Here is a 19,294-nt window from a genome sequence, read left to right as displayed (position 1 = left end):
GAGAAAGTTTTCCTAACATTCTCCTCCTCCCCCAAACACGCACACTTTTTTGTTCTTTTGCCAGTTTTCACACCCCTGAAATTTCATTCCTTTGCATGTTTTCTACGGTGGAGAAAAAAGAAGTTTCAATAGAAATGGGCTATTTTTGCAAGAAAGCTAGAGACCAGTTGCACTTTGTAGACAAAGTCCTTCAGATTTAGCAAAGAATGACTTAGTGATACTGGGCAAAGCCGAATGTCTGGTTGCAGGCCCATCAGAAGGTTCGAAGCACAGTGGTCTGTTTATTTGGCATTACTGAGTTAGCAACTAACATGTTTAATCTGTTAAATGAAATTTAGATTTGATCTTGTCTTCCTCTTTTGTCACTTAACAAGCGGTTAAACTGAGTTAACATCCCTCAAGAATAAAAGCTACATTTGATAATACCACCTTGAAAAATTCCAAACAAAATAACATGACTTCTTCTAGAAAATGCAAGGGTTCCCTCCGATCCCTCATGGGTATCTAATACAAACTAGAGACCAAATGATCTCAGCACATTGCGCATCCGATATGTCGGTTCCTTAACTACCAAGGGTCAGCGGCTTCCCGGTTAATAGGGCTAAGCAACATTGTTTCCATGGCTGTCTGTTTAACAATAGAGACTGCTGCAGTGACTATACAAAACTGACAGGTTTCAGAGTATCAGCCCTGTTAGTCTGTATTTGCAAAAAGAAAAGGAGTACTTGTGGCACCTTAGAGACTAACCAATTTGAGTTATAAAATCTCCTCACTGTACTTTCCACTTTATGCATTGATGAAGTGAGCTGTAGCTCACGAAAGCTTATGCTCAAATAAATTGGTTAGTCTCTAAGGTGCCACAAGTACTCCTTTTCTTATACAAAACTATGAAGTTAACTGTCAATGCTATGCTAAAGTGAAGAAAAATTAGGGTTAGGGCCTGAGTAGGTCAGGGGATTTGTAACGGACTGTAGAGCTCGTCACTTCTAGGCCATCAGTCACCGCTCAGCCTGGGTTAGAAGAGACTCAAAATCATTATACCACATAAGGGGTGTTCAGTGGCCTGTATGAAGCCACTTGGTGGTCTCTGTAAAGCTTTCACACCAAAAGCCACCATCATAATGGACACCATTGCTGGCAGCTTCAGCAGAGAGGCCAAAGACTTATTGGTCATGAAGAATGAAATCCTAGCCCAGCCCTAGAAGTCTCTACAGATGGGGTCTGAGGCACATTGGTTGGGGATAGCATGGAGAAAGCTTCCATTACCACTATTTCCTGTGGATGGAGGACTGCAGGGATATCCATCCCACACTTTTCACTAGCACTAGAAATAAAATTCCTAATTATAGGAGAGAGGGGGAGAGAGACAGACACTCTAAAGAGGAACTTCATGCCAGTCCAGATTTTCTCCTCACCATGATTTTCTCAGCAAAATCAGGCTTAAATTGAATTTTTCTGTCAATGCTGCAAACATCACTACCTGGCGTGTGGAAAAAAAGAAAAGTCAAGCCGAGATCTTTCCAACTTGTATACCCTCTTCACTGGTAAAGAATCTGCAGTCAAAGCTCAGCTAGCTATTTTGATCAGAATTCAAAAAGGCAAAACAGAACTTAGCTCCTTCTCCCACTGCTGTCCTGGTTCTGTGATGGGACAGTAATAAAAATCTGGGATTCATCTTTAAAATGAGACTCAAAAAACACATGGGGCCAAATACTGCCCTTATAAACTGTGCAACCTATTTGACCTCAAGTGGGTTGCCAGAGGTAAAACAAAGGCAGAATTTGACTCAAAGAACCCACACAGTGAGTAGAAAACTGGTTTTAAATAGGCTGCTTCCAATTCTCACTGCAGATTCATCTTGTTGTGTCCAAGCAAGAAGTGCACAGGCATTTTTACTGAAGCATCTCAGGTGCGTTATCTGCCCTCAAAACAAAAATACTTCAGAGGGTCCCCACCCTGGAGTCATGATAATGAGCACCCTGCATGAAGTGCAGACTCATGTTTCTTTCAGTGGGGCTCCACAAGGATGAAGTCCCAGCTTTTTATTATTAACAACCCCCTCTCCACCACCACTTCCCAAAACCCCATCTAAAAGCAGCACAAAGATATCTAAACCTGGTGACATTTTTCGCCACTGTATACGGAAAAAAACAGCCAAAGATTTCTCTCTCCTACCTAACACATTAAAAAAAATTACACACACTAGCCAGATGCCTTACATTGCAAACATAAACCCTGTGTGCATATCACTTGCTAAATATATAAAACTGCAATTTCTCCATCAGGGCTTCCACTGTGATCGGGAGAGAAGCTCATTCAAATAAATGACAATTGACTCAAACTTCCCCCTAAATTTTAAAACAACCCCCCTATCTTGCAAGTCAGATTATCTTTAAAAAATGGTTCTGGGCTGCTTTGCATTTTCTGTTGCCGGCTGGGACTGTAAGTTCCAAGAAAATATCATGACAGTGGACTACTCAGACTTTCTACCATGACCAGGGGCCATCAAAAATCAGGAGTGGTTGGCCCAAGGGGTGTGAAGACACATCTGAACTTTTGGGTTCTCCAAAGTAAGCCATTGGATTTTGATATTTCCCCGTCACTTTTAAACTCCAAGTAGAGTGACTCATACAAAAATCACTTGAAAAAAAATGGAAACAATTATTTTAATGCATTCATCTCATTCTCCAGCCACCAAGGAGATTTCCAAAAAGAGAGACAGATGAAATATTTTTAGAGGAGAAAAAAAAAAACACAATAAGAATCACATTTTGTTTTGCGTGTTCAAGGAAGAACTACTTAAAAAAACCCTGCAATTAAAATATTGACCAGACATTAAAGATCCATAGAATGCTACTTTGTGTACATCAGTCTAAAAGAGGGGTCTGAAGAGAATGGAGGACGGCAGGGCTGGGAGACAATACAGCCAGCTGTCTTTCCCTTCTCCTTTGTGATGTAGTGAGTCTAGTTCTGGTAAATGAGACCACAGCTCTGCTATAGAATTCACATGACAGTGAATTCCTGGGCAATAGAAGTGTAAGCTTGGCCCTAGTCACTCAGTGAAGTGCCCCACCTGCAATCTGAAAGGGACACCTCTAGCATGGAGAGAAATTCTGATTTTAAGCTACTGTAACACGTGCATTCAGCGTGGTGCTCTGTCCCCTTCTGGTGACTGGATCCAATATTGAGGTTGATAAGCCTCCTGCAGCCTTATCCAAGAGCATTGGACCTTTTCTCAAACAGTGGAGACTCATGGTTTGAGATCCAGAGGTCTGATGTTTGATCCCCACTACCAATGACCCACTTAGGAGTGTCACGTTACACCATTAAAGGGTACCAACTCTCAGATAGGGGTCTACTTAAAATCACAAAATCACATTTTTCACAGGTTGGTCACAGCATAAATAGCAAAATTTCGCAGATACGTTCACACAGTATATATACACACACACCCCACAAGTATTGCACTGTATTACTGTTACACTTGTAAATCACCCTGGATTAAGATTCTCAAAAGGGGTTCTTAAACTTTTTTTGCTGGGATCCCCTTTGCAAATATTTCAGGCTGTGACAACACCCTCTCTACCATGCTACCCTTACCTCTGCACTGTTGCTGGCATCAGCACTGCCTTCAGAGTGGGTGACCTGCCAGCAGCCACCGCTCTCTGGCCGCCCAGCTCTGAAGGCAGCACAGAAGTAGAATGTGACAATACCACCATCATCCTACAATAGGTTTGCGACCCCCAGTGTGGGTTGGGACCTCCAGTTTGAGAAATGCGGTGTACTTTTGTAAAAGAACACAAGACCAGATTTCACTGGGGAGGCCAGATTTCATGGTCCATTATGCGTTTTTCATGACCTTGAATTTGGTAGGACCCTAGTCACAGGTGGCACAGTCTGAGGAACTGGGGTGAGACTCTCCAACATTTCATATAAACTACAGGACATCTGCCCACTGGTAACCACTCTGCATCACTAGATATCAACCAGTGGCGGTGAAAAGTCCTATATCCCATACCAATTCCCAGAGCCAATCAGGGTCCTACCAAGAAGTCTCTTCATGTAGTGCCTGCATCCATGGCCTGTTACAGCAGCTTCTCTCTGCCTAGAGAGAGATGATACTTCAATGGTTCAATCAGCTTGAAAAATGGACATCTTAACTTACTGAGAGGCAGTAAGTGGATATCGGCATCTAACCACCATTAATGTTATTAGGCATCACTTAAGCCGGGTAAACTGACTTATGCCAGCTTCATTTTATCCTTTTATGGAGATCTAACAAGCGTATGTTATAGATTTTGGAGTGGAAGGGGAGGAAGAAGGTAGCATAGTTTTTTCAAATCGATTGACCTGGGTTCATTCATTCAGCCAGCTCAGGAGGTGGGGAAGAGTGCATCCCCTACCAGATTGCTTCAAGCAATGCAGATTTATTTGGAATCCAAAATAACCCTTTTCTCCAGGCTCTGATGTTTTCGCTTTCACAGGGGGAAGGGGGGGTTGGGGAAGCAAACTTCATGCAGCATTGTACATGAAAACTACAAGCAGGGCTGTGGCATGCAAGGACCAAAGTGCTCCAACATTTTAACCACACTCACACTTTCAGGACCACCCCATTTTGAAGGGCCTGGTGCCAGACTTCTATATCCAGAGCCTCATCCCCAAATAAATCATTTAAAAGGTGCCCTTAAAGCCTTCATCTCTGCACAGGACTATGGGAGATAAAGGAGGCCTGTCTGATCCATATTAGTAGTTTACAGCCCTGTATGTCCAAACAGGAGTTTATCATCATCATCATCTTAGACTGGCAATTTTCTAGTGTGAGCCAAGATCATTATGGTAGTCACTGTAACAGTAGATTAGACCGGTGATGCAGATTGCTGTCAGGGATCCAACTCTACTCAGCAGGGTCCATTACTAACAAATACCCCGCTTTGTACTTTCAGCTTTTATACACCTTGATCTTTAAAGTAATAACAAAAGAGAACAAGAAAGTATGGAGTTACATGAAGCCTCCATAAAACATCATTGCCGTAAAAATGGTCACAGAAGAGCAAACATAATATTTTGGGTGTCTTAAGAGCACACCCTACACCAGCCAGCATTTAGGCAGATACAGGATAAGAGGAGAAGCAGAGCGGTATGTACAGTGCTCTCCAATTGTTACAGGGAGAAATTCTTTTCAGAGGAGCAGAGGCACGTTTTACAAATCAAAGCAATTAAGTCAGAGTAAAAAACAAGCTCTTTTGAAACACTCCAGTAAGGCGGACATACATTGGTTACTGGGTTTGGACAGCAGTTAAAAGAAATCAAGTGAAATGAAAGTAAACTGGTGGGGGGGAAAAGACAGGCTCACTCACCGAAGTCTGACTGCAAATCCTTTTTCAGTCCACAAAGCATGTTTGCTATTCTCTATCAAAGCATTCAGCTAATTGCAATACCAGCTCCTTTCGGTCTCTCCCCTGGCTGTACTGGAATCACTTCACAGCAAGCTCACTTTCAGTCTGTCTCCCACCACAGAGCAGGGTTACAATGCACACTATGCTCCTCCACTTAAAGGGAACAAAGTCCTATTGACTCCACTTTATGAAGACTCCCAGCAAATGCTGCACTCCCTTTAACAAAATTCTAAACAGGGCTAGTTAGAACGAGAATCTCAAGATCCAGTCTGGTTTGACAAGACCAAAACCAAACCAGAGGCTAAAGGATCTTTAGCTGTTCTTAAAAATCCAGCAATAGATTGGTCAGACTGGCCACTCGGCATTTGTGGAGCACAAGTTATAAATGCAGTGATTAAAATGAACAGCTGGTTGAAGGAGCAGTGACAGCTGAACACTGGCTGGCTGGCAGATGCAGCAAACATGAAGCACACACTTCATTCCCAGCAATATTCCAACTTGAACCATGCTGGTTGAGAGCAGCCATCATTCCACATGGGCAGCGTCCTTGCCCTTTGCACAAAACCTTTTGTCCTGAATTCGCAAAAATCCAGGAGATGGTGAAGCTCCTGCCCTGGAGGAGATTCCCTTCTGTGCCTCCAGGACTTTACTGTGCACGAGCCCAGTTGCAGAAGTTGGACGGCAGCTAAACCTTATGGAAATCTCCAAGTTGCAGCAGCATTTCCGAGCATGGGAGCAGGCTGAGGCTGCAGTACTGCTTGACAGGCTTGCCTTTCCCCCACCCCCTTTGGCAAACGCTTAGAGAGCTTCCAGCACCTTTCAAGGCAATGTCAAGCTGCTGTCAAAGCATTCTGCTCTCTCCTCAAAACAGAGTGCAAGAGAGAATGAAGCTGCAATTCTATATCCTGCCTACAGCATTTTCTGAAAACTCAATTTAACCCCTTCTTGGAAGGGCAGACTGGCATTGCTCAGTTTAACTCTCTCTGGAGAGGAGAGAGGGGTTTTATTTTTTGTTTTTGGCTTTGGACCCAAGTGCGCCAAGGGACAGAACAGATCTGAAAGATCGGTGTTTTGCCCAAACCCCACATACGTCCTGGGAATGGAGAAAGGGCAAAAGGAACATAAGCTCTCCGATGCTTACAGGAAGAATAACAATGCCTGCAATTTGAGTAGGCAGGATACAAGATAATATGGTGATCAAGTCTCGTGCTTAGGGTATAAACTGATCAACGGCAGGCAATTTTACCCTCTGCTATAGGAAGCTTGGTGTGTTGCACTGAAGCATCGGACACTAGTCACTGGACAAGAAATTGTCGTAAAGGACCAATATTCCTGCAAACTGCTTCCTTCCGTTATTAAACCAGGAGCCCCACACCCTGTCCTGTGAGACTGACTCTGTGTTCCTTCACCACTTTCTTCTAACGCTGAAGAAAGACTGTGCTGTGAAGTCAGAACTTCTCCCATTCCATGTCCCACACCTAAGGTCCTGTCTACACTAGAAGAGCTCTTGCTGGGATAGCTATCTTGGCAGATACAGCTTGAGAGTGCTTTTGGCGGCATAGCTCATGACTAGGGCCCTACCAAATTCACAGTCCGTTTTGGTCAGTTTCACAGTCATGGGATTTTAAAAATTGTAAATTTCATTATTTCAGCTACTGAAATTTCACAGTGTTGTAATTGTCGGGGTCCTGATCCAAAAAGGAGTTGGGGGGGTCCACAAGGTTATTGTGGGGGAAGGGGGGGTTGCAGTACTGCTACCCTTACTTCTGCGCGCTGCTGCTGGCGACGGCGCTGCCTTCAGAGCTGGCAGCTGGAGAGCAGTGGCCGCTGGCCGGGAGCCCGGCTCTGAAGGCAGCGCTCCGCCCGCAGCAGTGCCACACCAGCAGCGGCACAGAAGTAAAGACGCCACGGTGTGGTGTTTCCACCCGTACTTCTGCGCTACTGCTGGCAGGGCGCTGCCTTCAGAATTGGGTGCCTGGCTAGCAGCCACTGCCCTCCAGCTGCCCAGCTCTGAAGGCAGAGCAGAAGTAAGGGTGGCAATATTGTGACCCCCCTAAAATAACCTTGAGACTCTCCTGCAGTTTCCTTTTGGGTCAGGATCCCCAATCTGAGAAACTCTGGTCTGTGAAATCTGTTTAGTATAGGGTAAAAGCACGCACAAGACCAGATTTCACGGGGTGAGACCAGATTTCACGGTCCGTGATGCATTTTTCATGGCCATGAATTTGATAAGGCCGTATTCATGACTTATACTAGTTCTCCAGACTCATATCAGCAAGAGGTTTCTTGTGGTGGTGGTTTTGTTGTTGTTTTGCTGGTATAACTGCATCGACACTAGAATTTTTCCTAGGATAACAATGTCATAACCAATGTTGTACCGGCAAAAAAGTTTCTAGTGTAGACCTGGCCTAAATATTTAAGATCTCTGTGGGCTTAGCAGTGGCATGTGGACAAGTGGGCTTCACAGAGGGAAGCCTAAACTTTCTGCTGGGATTGAAGTGCAGCAACATCTTTATTGTGGCATGAAGGCAGCTGTTTTGTGCTCAGATGCCTTACACAAAAGATTTATAATTAGTAACACACACACACCATTTTGGTCCACAATTTGTGTGGGTATTTTTTTTAAAGTTCTATTTGACAATAGATGTAGTTAGTAATTGAGCTGAAGTTTGTAATTAAAAATCTTTTCAGACGGCTATTAATGTTTTTGCAGTGGAGAAACGGTCTTTAAAAATGTGCTATACTTGAAGCTTTCTTTTTAAGAAACAAATATAATTAGAAGCTGATAATTTGAGGAAGGTTGCAATGAAATGGACATTAAATCTACAATAGATTGCTTTTTAAAAGTATAAATTCCCTGATATGTTTACTGCCGCCATCAAAATGATCAGCTGTTGAAAAAAGGACAATCATAGAGGACGTGGGACGAGGGTAGATGAAAGAATGAAGATGTTTACTCTATGGATACTGGCCAATGCATATAAACACTATGCCTACTTGAAATTGTTGCCGGCAATATTTAATAGTGGAAGTGAACAGCTTGAATCTCTTCCAAACAATAATAATTTTTTTAAAAAGTACACCACAGATGTGGAGACCAATTATGCAGCCGAAAAAAAGTAAAATATCTTCATGTTGTCAGGTATGGTTACCAGAAACGTTAGTATGAGGCATCAATCTCAACTGTGGCTGGATGAACCAAAGCAGTAGTAAGGAGAGCTTTGACTTGTGATAATCTACACATCCTCTACCTCTTGACATTAACTTTGATTGAAGTGTCCTGAATTAAATAGCTAACCAACAATACTCCTGTACTGATGTATGTATAGACGTGCCTATCTTAAAAAAAAAAAAAAAAAAGGTTCTTGCTGAAACTGGATGCCAATTAGGATCTTTTAGCTAGACAGAAATAAAAGTGAATTGAATACTAAATGAAATACCAAAAACCCTTCACATGAAATTCTGCATTCTTAGCACTCCCAAAATTTCCACTAACTTTTGTTAAAATGTTGGATGTGCAAAGAATGCAAGATCAGGCCCCACATCTTATTTCAAATGCTAAACTGAAGACAGTACAACTTCAAGATAGCTTCATCACAAAACCAGATTCCATGGTCCACAGTAAAACACATTTCCCAGTCTAGCTTCTTGAGAATTACACGCTATTACACCTGGATGAAAGCCAGTTGAAAGGCCATTAAGTCTAAGTAAAAGAGAGATTTTTTTCTCAGAGAGAGAGGTGGTCCCTAGAGAAATCACTCACCAGCCATCTGTTTAAAATTTAGTTTGCACTAACTATTGGCCAACAGCAACCAGGAATATCTAAATTTGCATATATTGACACAAACATAAAAACTCTTAAGTTTATACCTGCCATTTCTTGTCTTCCCACTTTTGAAATGTTGCAACCAATCACTGAGCACCATCCAGTCTAATGTAAAGTTCACTAAATACAGAATACACTTTACACAAACAACAGAGCTGAGGGTAGAAGCGGGCAGAGAAGCAGCTTATTCAAAACATTGATGTGGTCCACTGCTTCACTGTTGTGAAGAACAGAAGTTTGCTGCCCCATGCTGATCCAACCCCCCTTCCCCACTCCGATCCTATAGCAATGATCCAAACCCTGTATGCCGTTACAGCAGAATATTGTAATGGTCTGTCAATGAAAAAATACACACAGTGTTTGGAAAAATGTAAAAATATCTTATGTCACTCTATAGTAGCATATCCCAGGAGATTATTGGACAGCAGCAATGTAGCTGTCTTTGGAGAAACGGCAAGGAGAAATAAACACTTATTGCATAGGAGACACAGAACCTGACCACATATGAACTCATATTAACCCAATGAAATGCTTGGGTTAGGACTGGTTCATAAGAAAATGATCCAGAAACTTCCAGCTAAAAAGATGAGGTTCAAGGGAGTTTGGGTGACCTCCCCCGACATCCTTGTTTTCCCATTTACATAATGTGGCTCTATGGTTTCACCTGGGACTAGAGTTCCAAAATTGCCACTTATTGTCTCTGTCATGCTAGAAGCGTAAGAAATACTGGAAATCTCAGAAGAAAGCCAGTTAATTGTGAGACTTTCCAACCCAGTTTTGCATAATAAAGAGGTTCAGACAGTTTAGATAATGAATCCCAACCTCGCCCAGTTTGTCCACCTCTCCCTGTATATTATTAACAGGAGTTCCTAGCTGGTTACCTAACCAGCCACCACCTACTGTAATTACTCCATTCTATTGCCACAGAAACCACACTTAGCTAGCTGTGCTTATTTAAAATAGCTGAACACCTATGGGTCAGATTCAGACCTGTTAATGGGGAGAGCAGATGCAATCTGGCTTTACATTGCTAAAACTCTGCAACACACAACCACTAATTTTCTTTCCATGAGCAAAAAACCTTGATCTTTAAAGATGCCTTGTATCCAAGAAACCTAGACACAGAGCCAGAGGACAAGCATTTCTGTATTGCTCTATTCATTATGAGCAAATTCCACCAGCTAGTCTTAAAAGTGAATTTATTATCAATAAATGGACACTGCATGATAAATTGACCCATCTAATAGGCAGTTAGGGCCCTTGCTTCACAAAGACGTACAGGCTGTTAGAGCACCAAAAGGGAGAGTATTTTAAGGGGCTGCTTTCTAAGACCCCAATCTATTTTCCTCATCATTAAAAGGGAAATAAAAACTATAACTATACATTTTTCCTCCTTAAACAACAACAGTCACAACTATCATTGCCCAATAGCAACAGCCATGTCTGTGGGTGGGAGCAAGAAGGGAACTGAAGAGGGGATGCCTCCCAGGAGTGTGATTGATGGGGAAAAAAGGGGCGTGCTGCAGTGATCCCTAAATCTGACACTGGCTCTTGGAAGTTCGAGGATTACGCATTTCACATGCCTTCCAACCATCCCCAACTAGGCTGGAATGCACATTAAGATAATAGACTCTTATTCAACACCAATCCTTCCTTACATTACGGTAAGTGGAAGATCAAATTTTAATAAAAACAAAAACACGCCCCCCCCCCATCTCCACACACACACAGAAACACTCAGAAGACATAGGCCATTTGGAGTTACAATGTTCCTGCTGAATTCAAACACAGGCTGCACTAATCAAATGGGGGCAGAAGTGGCTTTCCTCTTTCACATGCATAACTTTACCCAGGGAAATTGTGTGTAAGATGCATTTAAGCAAATAGAGGATAGAATTCATCCTGGGACAAACTCCACTGGCCTCCTGGGGTTTACACCACGTATGGAAGTACCAGCCCAGCTTCCCCTAGTTGATCTTGCATTCAAGTCATAACGCTCAACTTGCGATAGCTCACTTTTGGGGCACCCTGCCCCTTTTAATGCCCTCCTGTGGGCCCCATAAGAATTGCATGCCGGCTTTCACATGGACAAAAACACCCACTGCCTGGGGCTGGTTTAATAACAAACAGTTCTTAATCTTCAGGGTCCCAAAATAAAGCCCAGCACCACACAAAGGTCCATACTTCGCTCTGGTGTCTTCTCTCACACCCAAAGCTCCTCTTCTTCTGTCCCAGTGTGGTCTCACAACCTGTCCTCCTGGCTCTTCCTATCTGGAGCTGAGCCTTCTGGCACTAGCCTGTGGGCCCCCAAATGTCTATACCCCCAAATTTCATCCAGGTAACCCACAAAAGTCTCCTGTTCCCGGGCTGCTTGGTGTCACAACTCCTTCGGTCTCAGGATCTTCCCTGCAGGAGTTCTTCACACTCCTTATAGTCTCTCTCTACTTTTCTAAGCAACCCCCATGCCTGCTGCTCTTCATAGGGCAATCACCTTCATCTCTCCCAGGTGCGACTCATTGTGTAATCAGGGCTGGCTAGCCCCAGTCCTCCAGCAGTGAGCCACCCTGTTACAGAGAGACAAGGTAAGGAAGAGAGTCAAGCTTTTGAGTCTCTCTCACAACAGAACTTGGTCCAATAAGAGATATTGGACTCACCCACCTTTTCTCTCATATCCTAGGACCAACAGGACTACACCACCACAGCATATCCTGTTAGAGACATTCAACTTTAAATGGACTAATTTAAAAAACAAAAAACCAACCACCAAGAATGTTCTCACAGAGTACTCTTACATAAAACAGCCTAATTTATTGTCAAACATTTTCATCGGTTTTTCCTCCCGGTTCCCTTACTGAAGTTTAGACATGTCTTTTGGGTGGATTGAAGAGCACTACCACCAAATGTGTTCAGGCCCACCTCTCTCCATCCCCTTGCCTTCCTCTCTATGCACTCGCCTGCCTGCTGGCTCTGCAAATTCAGCTTTGGTGCTGCCATTCCTGGAAAACGTTCCCTTGCAGGGCATGGAGAAAAAAAAGGGAGCATGAGTACACCCTCCAGAGCAGGGTGAGAGTGAAGTCATCAGGCAAATGAATGAGACAGGAAGCACAACTGCCCATCAGCAAAATAATGGAGCGGGACTATGTGAAACTGACAAGTGGGCATGGTAACCAAACCAGAAAAGCTCTCTCTCCCCATAGTTGCTGTCGATTATAGTGATCTTGTGGTCACTTTTAACAATATGAGTAAACTTTTTCAGGTAGAAAATGTGCTTTTAATTAGAAATGACAATTTATAAAACAGTCCTGGCAGAGGCGGAGTAGTTTTTTGTACATGTGTGCCCCACTATTAAAGTGGAACTTTTACAAAAGCCTCTGGGGTCTGCACATTCCAGTCTGATAGGTCAGATTGTTTTGTAGGACCAGGCAAAATTATTAACTTAAATGTGGGCCAAAGATCATAAATTATAGGATATAACTCTTGTGCTGGAGTTGCAGCTACCATGAAACCAGTGCTAAGAACCTCCAACAAGCAACTGTCTTAAACAACTTCAAAGTGTCTTCCAAGTTTTTGTGTTTAAATTTTATTTCACCTTTAGTTAGAGGAACAACTAAATTAGAAGTTTAAGATCAAATTACAATTTTAAATAATCAACTGTCCAAGAGTTAATTCCCCAACTTCCCCTCACTTAAAGATCTTTGTAGTGGGAGGACACGTTCTTCTCATTCTGATAGACGTGGCTTATGTGGGAGGTGTTTCTCCTTCTACATTGCCAATCTGAAGTGGGGAATGAGACTGGAGACTGGCCTGATGTTAGTACAGACCCTGTATTGTTGTTTATGCTCAGTGCAGAGCTAACTGGAAGAGGAAGCACTAGTTTGAGTGACAGGGCTTGTTCCCAGCCCTCCTTCCCGACGTGCAATGACACTACTGTTCAGGCGCTAAGAAATCAACAGAGCAGAACTCAATTTACTTGTGCTCCATAGAAAATGAGAGGTGTTTGTGGGAGAGGGTAAGTTATGTCTAGTATGGAGCCTCAGAGAATATCCCACCCCTCCCTGCCCCAAACTGAATATCCTGTACAATGTTCTGGTACTCAGAAGCTGACTGCCGTCTGTCTCTGAACATGAAAGTTGCATTGTTTTAATTTGACGCAAGAAAAGATGCTAACATTGGAAGAGCAGAATATATTGGAAGACTACAGGAAATGACTCTTGAAATTAAGGAACAAAGCACATTTAATGGGTAGCTCTGGAGACAGATTGTACATGTGCATAGAAATGTAGGGTTGGAAGAGATTTAAAGAGGTCATCTAGTCCATTCCCTTTGCTTAGGCAGAATTAAGTGTCCCTAGACCATCCTGGAGAGGAATTTGTTTAACTTGTTCTTTATAACCTCCAATGATGGAGATTCTACAATCTTCCTAGGTAATCTGTTCCAGTGTTTAAACTATCCTTATAGTTAGAAAGTTTTCCTAATGTCTAACCTAAATCTTTGTTGTTCCTCCTCAGCCTTTTCCTCTCCTCTAGGTGCTCCTCCCTTATCTTGTTCTAATGCCTTGGGCTGTCCTCTGCTCTCAACACAGAGCTGCACAGTAGTATAGGAAGTGTTCTCACCCTCCCTGCCAAACACATTATTTTCCATCTGTCTTGTAGCATTTCTCTGGATTCCATAGCACTCATATGGATGTCTCTCTGCAAAGAGTTGGCTCAGCCTGGGCATTGGTGTGGGGCTGAACTCACCAGTGCCCTGAGGCATTTCTGTGCTAGCCTCATAGCATAAAAGGTCTGCAAAGTAATCCATTAAGCCTCCCTAGGAATACCCTGGATATGGGGGAGAGGCATCCCACCTTCCCTGAAAGACCTATGGCCAGTTCTACTCCTAGCCTCAGCAAAAATACAATATCTGCTGGTCCAATCTTTGCCCTGTCCCCCAGTGGCCAATACAATAAAATCCACTCATTCTATGGTCTTTCACCCTAGCTTTGTGTCTTGTGTAAAGTACATTTTTATACAGCCCAACCTTAACTGTCTCCTTTTTGTATAGTGTGGGTAGGATCTTTGAAAGCTCTCAGCACTGACCTAACGGGGCTGCCATTCAAGTCACTGGGAGCTTAACCACTGATTTCACAATTAAGCTTTTGAAAAATCCATAACCTCATGCTGAAGTGGATCCCAGCAGCTTGTTAGATCCCTACGTGTTCAAGGCCATCTCCCCTGGAGACTTGGAGAGTGAGAGAGATTTACATTAATTGTTAATTTACGTTAAGCCCGAAGCCCCACCGACCACCTTCCCCAAGCCCCCATGTTAAGCCCTACCCCACCCCCACTCTGCCTCTTCCCACCTAGTACCACCCTCCTCCCCCAAGCGTACCCCATCCCTGCTCCTCCTGCACCCTGTGGAACAGCTGAACGCGGCGGGTGCTGGGAGGGAGGAGGAGGAGTTGATTGGGGGGGCAGCAGGTGGGTGGGAGGCATGGGGAGGGGCAAATGGGGAGCTGACTGATGGTGGGTGTTAAGCACCCACTAATTTTCAGCACCGATGCCTGAAGCATATATAGAGCTTGCATATTATAGCAGCTTCTTTTGGAGCCTAAGACTAATGTGTGAGTGTGTGTGCACGTGTACCTGCTTTAAACCTTGCAAATAACTCATTTCTTTTTCCTAATTAAAAAAAAATGTTTAGTTAGTTTATTATAAGACTGGCTACAAACATAGTCTTTGGTGAGAGATCTGCGGTGTAGTTGACCAACGGTAAGTGACTGGTCCTCTGGGACTGGGAGTAACCTGAATATTGTGATTTTTGGTGTAAGGGACTATCTATCACAAAGGCAAGTTTGCCTGGGTGGCAAGATAGAATCATAGGACTGAAAGAGACCTCAAGAGGTCTTCTAGTCCAGGGGTCCTCAACCTTTTTCCTTCTGAGGCCCACTCCAACAAGCTATAAAAACTCCATGGCCCACCTGTGCCAAAATTACTGGTTTTCTGCATATAAAAGCCAGGGCCGGCGGTAGCAGGGTAGCAAGCAGGGCAGCAAGCAGGGCAATTGTCTGGGGCCTCAGCTTCACGAGGGGCCCTGTGGCATAAGTTGCTCGGGCTTTGGCTTCAGTCCCAGGTGGCAGGGCTCTGGGCCCCAGGCTTCAGCCCCATGCAGTAAGGCTTCAGCTTTCTGCCCTAGGCCCCAACAAGTCTAACACTGGCCCTGCTTGGAGGACCCCCTGAAACCTGCTCATGGCCCCGCAGGGGGCCCCAGACCCCTGGTTGAGAACCACTGATCTAGTTCAGTCCCCTGCAATCAAGGCTGGACTAAATATTATCTAGACCAGCCCTGATAGATGTTAGACATTGGAGGTTTTTTTAAGAGCAAGTCAGACAGATCCCACAACCTCCATAGGCCATTTATTCCAGTGCTTAACTAACCTGACAGTAAGCGAGTTTTTCCTAACGTCCAACCTAAACCTCTCTTGCTGCAATTTAAGCCCATTGCTTCTTGTCCTAGCCTCAGAGGTTAATAAGAACAATTTTTCTCCCTTCTCTTTGTAACAACCTTTAGACAGAGTGCTGAAGGGGACTGTCTGGGACTCCATCTTAAGGCTGGTGCTTGAGGAGTTCACACTTGATTGGTTGTGTGTTCTATACTTAGATTTCACCAGTTTGAGGTTTGTGCCCTACTTCTTAACAGTCTGCCCTGAGGCCGATATGTTCATGAGCTACTCCAGACAGCTTGACAAAGAATTGGTAAATTCTTTTTGGCCACAGTTCACTTGGACTCGTGTGTCTCTTTGGATATCTCGGGTGAGGTATGTGTCAGAGTGGGAAACAACCGAACCGGCATTTAATTTAACACTCCAGTTATAACTTTCATTGTGGCATTAAGCTGCACATCCAGAGATTTGGTATGTGAGTTGCTGGCCCAGTCTGGTGTGCTATATATTCTGCAGTTGAACAGATGAGTACTAGAATTGCTGTTCGACATGCGTGCACCTTGGCATCCCATATTGTGCATAAGAGTTTTTGAACGAGGCTCCTTTGTATGTCATTCCAGATGAGCTTTTTTTTTTTTTTAAAAAAAAAAAAAAAAAGTCAAGGTTCCGTCCAAAGTTATACCCTAATACGTCGGAAAAGGCTTATTTCAGACCCGGTGATCCCAAAAGGTGACATGAAGTGGTTTCCTGGCAGCTTTGTTATTTAGGTGAAAGGCTATTACTGAAGTTTTGGAGGCATTGGGGCAGAGCTTCCAATATTGAAAGTATTCCGCCATTATCTTGGAGGTCAGTGGAGAGGATGTTGCCAATAGTGGTGAGGTCTTGGATTCATACTGCCAGAGTGATGTCATCAACATAAATGAATGTACGGGAAATTGTGTCAGGTGAGTCATTAATATGTACACCACTGAATCGGTCTCCCAACCATGCTTGTCACTTTGGCCCAAAATTCTTCAGGAATTCAGGATAAATACAGTCCTTGCCAGCAGCTTTTCTGCTTTTAGTGGCTAGAAGAGACTCATTTATTTCTTCTGTAGCAGTGATTTTCAACCTTTTTTTCATTTGTGGACCCCTAAAAAATTTTGAATGGAGGTGCACACCCCTTTGGAAATCTTAGGCAGTCTGTGGACCTGCCCAGGGTTCCATGAACCACTGGTTGAAAACCACTGTTCTATAGCATATGGAGATGATAGTGGTGAAGTTGCAGCTCTTTTCTGAACTTCCTGTATAACCATCTTATCAGTTTAGGTCTTTGAATTATGAAGACCACCAACAATAGTGGTCATTGCTTTCAGTTGATGGTGTTTTACGGAGTCAGTAGCTCCAAGCTTATGGAGGAATGCTCAGGTTTTGCAAACAGAATGAGGGAAATCAAGATCCTCCACCGTATCATTCCATTTTTTCAGATGAGCATAATTCAGTGACTAGTAGTCCTTTTACACTGAATGACATATACTATTATTGTAATAGAATGGATCAGGAATTTTGCATGGGAATGGATTTTCAAACAGAAAATGCAGTTTCCACATGAAAATTTTGATTTTCCATCAGGAAAATTGAAATGACATTTAATTTTCAAGTCAGTTTCAAAATCAGAATATTTCATTTAACTGGTTCAAAATATTTTGTTTTGAATCATTTTCACAAAACATTAGACTGCCTTATAGGAGAGGTCATTTGGGCTCCATTCTGTCTAATGGATTGTGCTCCCTAGAGGACTAGATCTCCCATAACGCAATGCAGAGTCTCCTCTAACTGAGCTGTGTGGTGCATTATGGGAGCTGTAGTCCAGCCAGGGAGCTTGGCCCACATGGGAGAATGGGGGCATCAGGCTCCCAAACTACAACTCCCATAAGTTAATGTGCCACAACGGGAAAGTGCAGTTTCATATTCAATTAACTCTATATGAAGCATTTCAGGACAGTCCAATAAACCAAAATTAACACATTTTGATTTTGGAATGTTTGCGTGTTTTGTTCCCATCAAAAATTCCCAAAACAAAATATTTCAACTTTCTTAATTGAATTTTTTTTCATGGAACAGAAATTCTGAAAATTTTGAAGTTCAACTTTTCATCCCAATTTGGGACAAAAACAAAATGTTGAAGTGTCAGAATTTCTGGAGGGATGGAAATTCCCATTTTCACACTCATCTCTAGTTGTAATTTATAACAGATCTGTGACCCCTAAAAAGGCAGTGGTGACTGCTACATGTAATGAGAATTCAAGATTTCACAACAGCAGCACTCAAAATCCTCCTGCTGAAGGAGCATAAGTCCTTACTACTGGTGCTAAAATAGGATCTCCTTTAGCTATTAACAGTATAGGGCCTAGGATGTGAAGCTGAGACATCCTAATTCCATCCAGTGGAGGGCAGTAGCTCAAACAAATGTACAAACAGTTCATTCTAGTTTCAAGGGCAAGTACTATCATTAGGCAGAATTCAAGTGCACCTCTTCCTTCAATTTACACAAAAACTCTGCTTTCCACTTGCAAGATTTCCCCTGGCACCACTATCTGCACAGGGACACTGTGCCAAATCAAATGGAAAAATGAGCGAGCAGGTCACCACTATTAATAGGTGTCACATAGTTTCTTTTCAACGACTAGCAGTGTAACAATGCATTAACGAGAAATGAAACACCATGTTAACATTAATTTGCATAGTATTAAACCATGATGCTTTGCTTTTCTATTCTCCTTCCAAACCTTCCTGACTGGCATATGAATCAAAAATGAAATTTAATTGCCAGGGTATTCAGCAAAATCATTGAGTTTCTGCTTAATAAAGCTTCATTTGTACGCTGGTGCATCAGACCTTCTCTCCAAGGTGCTATATTAACTAGTGCAGATGTAAAATATCTCGCAGGGTTTATTTTAATAAGCATTTCAACAGAGGAAAAAGAAGGAAGGCCAATAGTGAAGTTTTACAGAAGAGCAGGAAGAAGTAGAAACTAATACCTGCATTATGGTAAAAGCAAGCAACACACAGCAGCTTAAAGAGCATTCACACAGAATCACAGAAATGTAGGACTGGAATGGACATAGCTAGGTCATCTAGTCCAGCCCCCTGCACTGATGCAAGACTAAGTATTATCTAGACGATTCCTAACAGGTGTTTGTCTAACTTGTTCTCAAAAACCTCCAATGATGGATATTCCACAGCCTCCCTAGGTAATTTATTCCAGTGTTTAACTACTCTTGCAGTTAGGAAGATTTTCCTAAAGTCTAATCTAAATCTCCCTTGCTGCATTTTAATCCATTATTTCTTGCCCTATCCTCCGTGGATAAGGAGAAAAAAAGTGTATCACCCTCCTCTTTATAACAACCTTTTATGGATTTGAAGACTGTTATGTCCCTTCCGTCTACTCTTCTCCAAAAGAAACAAACCCAGTTTTCTCAGTCATTCCTTGTAGGTCATGTTTTCTAGACATTTAATCATTTTAGTTGCTTCTCTCCTAGGTCAGCCCTGCCGCCTCGTTAACACACAGGGGAAACATGATCGAGGATTTAAAACCAAAAAAACCCACAGCCACCAGGAGTCTAAAGCCTTGCACTAGTTACTCCTGAGGGCATTCTGCACCAAAAAATT

The 19,294-nt window shown here is 43.0% G+C and overlaps 1 protein-coding gene across 3 annotated transcripts in view; it reads right to left on the bottom strand.

Annotated features, from left to right (window-relative positions):
• GRIP2 (glutamate receptor interacting protein 2) overlaps positions 1-19,294 on the bottom strand; it is a 482,998-nt gene that overhangs the window by 112,658 nt on the left and 351,046 nt on the right. The window contains exon 1 of one of the 3 annotated variants that reach the window (XM_078853578.1): positions 5,358-5,669. The exons of the other annotated variants lie outside the window; for them this stretch is intronic. Within the exon in view, the coding sequence (XP_078709704.1) occupies positions 5,358-5,397 (40 nt within the window). The 5' untranslated portion in view covers positions 5,398-5,669. Of the gene's footprint in view, positions 1-5,357; positions 5,670-19,294 lie in introns of those variants that run through there. 3 annotated transcript variants of the gene reach the window in all.

The sequence above is a fragment of the Lepidochelys kempii genome, chromosome 7 (genome assembly GCF_965140285.1).
Source record: "Lepidochelys kempii isolate rLepKem1 chromosome 7, rLepKem1.hap1, whole genome shotgun sequence".
Classification (NCBI taxonomy): Eukaryota; Metazoa; Chordata; order Testudines; family Cheloniidae; genus Lepidochelys; species Lepidochelys kempii.
The sequence above is the reverse complement of the archived record's forward strand: the minus strand, read 5'-3'. Positions and strand labels throughout refer to the sequence as shown.